Genomic DNA, 4,609 nt, shown 5'->3' with positions numbered 1-4,609 from the left:
ACACCCTCTTTTCCCTCCCTCCCCTTCAGACAAGGGAGACTATCTGCCTTCAGGGGAGATGAGGGAAAATGAGAGAGAGAGAGAATTATGAGTTGAAAAGAAATTAAACTGTGTTAATGAAATATTTACAATAAAAAGATAATAATATAAAAAAAAAAGAAAATAATGAAAAATATATATAATATATACATCCCGTATCAAGCTCCCAGGATGACAGTCACATCACCAAAGGGCACAGGGAAAGTCCCAAACTGGAATCAGCAACGTACAGGAACTGAACTCAGGATCTGGATTCAGGAACGCACGGGTCAGGGTCAAAGGCAGACGAACAGAGTCCTCCTTGGATGCTGGCCATTGAAGAAAGAGGCTGACCCTTTGATCCCTCAGCTTTTATACTGATCATGATGCAGACGGAATACCCTGTTGGTCAGTTTTGGGTCACCTGTCCTGTCTGCTCCTCCCCGCAGGTGGGACCCCTCTATGCTTTTCCGCTTCCGACTCTCCAACGAGGCAAATAACAAAGTTGGTTGTCCTCGGGTGTTATAGCAATAAGTATAAGCAGGAGCCTCTCTCCATACCATGCCTGGGCATCAGCTATAAACATCAGGCCTTATCTCTACTAGAAGCCGACACTGAAAAATATGCCATTCATTTCAGAGAGTTGTTAGTTAGAATATGCTTAGCTGAAAAGTAAAATTACTGAAAAGAATATTTGTTCTGTTTTACTTCAAACCAGGACATCTGCAAAAAGAGGAGGCATGATTTTGGGCAAAATTTCAGAAAAAAAAACCCTCCAGTGGACCTGGACCAGCTTTGTAGCTCTGGTCAGTGCTGGGAAGCAGGTGGAGCTTTAGCTCAAAATCCTCCCTGTTGGCTGGATTTTGCCTTTAGTTCTTTGGCTTGTTCATAGTCATTATCAAAAGAAACTAGGAGGGCAAAGAAATATTAAAGCTGGCCAAACTCCACCCTAACTTCAGCTCCTGAATGGAGGTCCGGGTCTTAGCATAAATGCAGAAGTGTGTTCTCCTTCCTACAAGCAAAGTTATGGCTGGCAATTTCAGCTGGCAGTTCAGAGCTGATTTCCTGATATTGCCTGTACATGTGTACTTCTCCAACCACAGCTTGTTACAAGCTGAAAGAAGAGTTTCTTTAGACTCCAATTATTTATTTTTATTGCAGTCAAGACTTAAGTCCCCACTGCATCTGACTTAATACCTGGAGGAATAAAATAGCATGGTCCTTTCTCAAAAGGCCAGCTACTCTTCAGCAATCAAGGACTGTGCAGAGCAGCTTGCAGGAAGCATTAGGGACCAGAGATGGTTCAGTGAACAGTCACGTATTTGTTGGGATTTTTTTTACAATTTTTAAAAACTGACCGTTTAAACACTTCAAGAAGGGCTGATTTAAAACACATTGAGGGCAGTGGACATTGGTAGCTTTATAGTTTGGTCATGGAGCTGTGAGCCACTGTCGGTCAGAAAATAACATTGCCATGTGGTTCTGTAAGAAGGTCCCAGACCCATTTATGTCTCACTGATCTGATGAGAGGGGGAGGCAAATACCCACTACCATGCATTATTTAGAATCATAGAATGGGTTGGGTTGGAAGGGACCGTAAAGATCATCTAGTTCCAACCCCCCTGCCCTGGGCAGGGACACCTCCCACTGGACCACGTTGCTCAAAGCTCCATCCAACCTGGCCTTAAACACCTCAACAGCTTCCCCAGGCAACCTGTTCCGGTGTCTCACCAACCTCACGGTAAAGAATTTCTTCCTAATATCTCATCTAAGTCTACCCTATTTCAATTTAAAACTGTCACCCTCATCCCATCACTACACTCCCTGATCAAGAGTCTCTCCCCGTCTTTCCTGTAGTCCCCCTTTGAGTACTTGAAGGCTGCTGTAAGGTCTGCCCAGAGCCTTTTCTACTCCAGGCTGAATAACCCCAGCTCTCAGCCTGTCTTCATAGGAGAGGTGCTCCGACCCTCTGATCATCTTTGTGGCCCTCCTTTGGACTTGCTCCAACAGGTCCATGTCCTTCTTTTTTTGGGGGCTCCAGAGCTGGACACAGTATTCCAGGTGCAGTCTCACCAGAGTGGAGTAGAGGGGCAGAATCCCCTCCCTCGCCCTGCTGGCCACACTTTTGATGCAGCCCAGAATGTGGTTGACTTTCTGGGCTGCTAGCGCGCATTGCTGGCTCATGTTGAGCTTCTCAATCATCAGCACCCCCAAATCCTTCTCCTCAGGGCTGCTTTCAATCTATTCTCTGCCCAGGCTGTATTTGTGCTTGGGGTTGCCCTGACCCAGGTGCTGGACCTTGCACTTGGCCTTGTGGAACTTCATGAGGTTCGCACAGGCCCACCTCTCAAGCCTGTCAAGGCCAATGGCATCCCTTCCCTCCAGAGTGTTGACTGCAGCACACAGCTTGGTGTCATCGGCAAACTTGCTGAGGGTGCACTCAATCCCACGGTTCATGTTGCTGACAAAGATGTTAAACAGCACCAGTGCCAGTACCAACCCCTGAGGAACACTGCTCGTTTGCCAAGGAGTACATCAGATGCACATCACAATTACACCTTTCGGTTTTGTCTGATTTTTTTTTAACCTTGTTAAAACACATATTATAACTGTTTCTTATTTTTTAGTTAATTGTTTCTGTGTGTGCATGTGTGTGTATATGTATAATACATACACAGTGTGCATGTTTTTATATGTGTGCATAGATGCGTGTATGCGTGTGACTCTGTGTGTGTATGAAAAATATATACATGTATCGGGGGCCCATCTTGTACCAGACTCAACAGGCTGTGCAGTTCCTCCGTGTGTAAATCTCCTTTCCCATATGCATGGAGTCGTTTTTCGCTCCAAGATCACTTTGACCACAGTGTGTAGGCTTTCCTGTTGGCCTAGCTGCAAGCCAAAGACCACGAGAAGAAGGTGCGGAGAGAGCTGCCCAGTTCTGCCTGCAGGGGTGACACGCTGAAATAAGCAGCAGACCGCTTTCCGGGCTGCACCTGCAGCTCCAAAGCAGCCTCTGGATGAAGCTACGAGCTGGTTGCTGGTTCCTGGTACTGAAGGTGTGCAGGTGCCTCTGGAGAGAGGACCAAGACCCTGTCCTCTGCCTTCCACAGGCAGGGATGGGGCAATGTGCAGCTGGGCTGGTAAGGAGCAGCTGGGTCTCCCCTGCAGCAAGCTGGATGCTGCCAGACATCTCCTACCACTTCTGTCCTCCCATGGTGTGGCTTTGCTCTTGTGTGCCATCCCCGCCTCCCCCACCTCCACATCAGCAAGTGCTTCATCGCATGAGTCCTCCCGGTTTGCACGAGGTGTGGCACTGGGAGTGCTGCAGGAAGGATTGGCCCGGCTGGTCCCTGCCTGCCCGGGAGCGCAGTGCTGAGCACCTCAGATGAGTGATGTGCTGTGTTTTCCCTTTCTCTCCTGACCAGGTCCTCGAGGCGACCAGGGTGAACCGCAGGAAGAGCGCTCTGGCGCTGCGTTGGGAAGCCGGCATTTATGCCAACCGGGAGGAGGACGAATAACCACACTGCAGCGTGAAGACAGCGACCAGGCATGCCGAAACCAAAAAGAGAGAAAGGAAGAAAAAAGGCAAACACAAAACCCACCATGAAAGCAGCAGCATTTTAGTCCAATATTTATTAAAATACACAACAAACTCAATGATGCGCATAGACACAGAAGTGATCCAACTCCTGGCAATCCTAAAACAACAGGAAAACCCCACCTAGAAAATACGCCCTTCTCCTTTTCTCCATCGCCCGACTCTGAAATAATGCAGTGGGGAGGGTGCAGGGGGTGGGAGCCATCGGGGGGACACAAGGGACGGTTGTCCCCACAGACCGGAGAGGCTGCAGGCGCGTGGTGGGAGGTCAGCATGGAGGACCCTGCGGCCAGGGCTCACGCTCATGCTTCCTGCTAACCGAATTGACAGCCCTGCCTTGCCCCCAGGATCACCGTCCCCCCAGCAGCTCCCGTTGGACACTCCTGCAGTTGCTTCGCCTCCCACAGCCGCTGCACCGAGACCGTCAGCGTTACTTCGGCGTACTCCATCCAGCCACAAAACACGATAATTGCCCTCTGTTGCTGTTTCTTTGAGGGCACTGAAGGGTTGGGTTTGGGATTGGGGTGGGTTTTTTAGGGGATTGGTTCTGCTCCCCCTTCTAGTAATTTATCTGTTTAAAAGGAAACAAAAAACCAAAACCAACAGGGAGGCAGTTGTTGCAAATGTACAATCCAGTAGACTCAGTAAAACAGCCCTTGTGTTGCAAACACAAGCCATCACAATTTAGGAGTGGAGTAGATGGGGATGAGAGCTAAGCCAAATGGATTACCTTAGCTTTAGGATCCTATATGCTTGCAATATCACCTAAGCTCCAGGTTCTCAGAGCATATTTACCTAACAAAGTTTCTAAATAGAAAATCTGTATTTAGCGGATGACAACTATTTTTTGATGGTGGGGAGGGAAAAGCATGGCATACGTGTAAAATCTGTGAAGATGGATAATTTGAAGTAGAAAGGTAGTGGGAAAGGGATACAAATAAAGGACATTTAATTTTTAAATGACGCAATAATTGAACTAAGCCAGACTCT

General features: G+C 48.0%; 1 protein-coding gene across 2 annotated transcripts in view; it reads left to right on the top strand.

Annotated features, from left to right (window-relative positions):
* LOC104290852 (A-kinase anchor protein 2-like) overlaps positions 1 to 3,539 on the top strand; it is a 110,328-nt gene extending 106,789 nt beyond the window's left edge. For both annotated transcript variants that reach the window (XM_009890019.1, XM_009890020.1), the window contains one exon: positions 3,447 to 3,539. In XM_009890019.1, the coding sequence (XP_009888321.1) occupies positions 3,447 to 3,539 (93 nt within the window). The remainder of the gene's footprint in view (positions 1 to 3,446) is intronic.
* The last annotated feature ends 1,070 nt before the right edge of the window (positions 3,540 to 4,609 follow it).

Source organism: Charadrius vociferus, unplaced genomic scaffold (assembly GCF_000708025.1).
Source record: "Charadrius vociferus isolate BGI_N301 unplaced genomic scaffold, ASM70802v2 scaffold528, whole genome shotgun sequence".
Classification (NCBI taxonomy): Eukaryota; Metazoa; Chordata; class Aves; order Charadriiformes; family Charadriidae; genus Charadrius; species Charadrius vociferus.
Note: the sequence above shows the minus strand (reverse complement) of the source record. Positions and strands in the feature narration are given on the sequence as shown.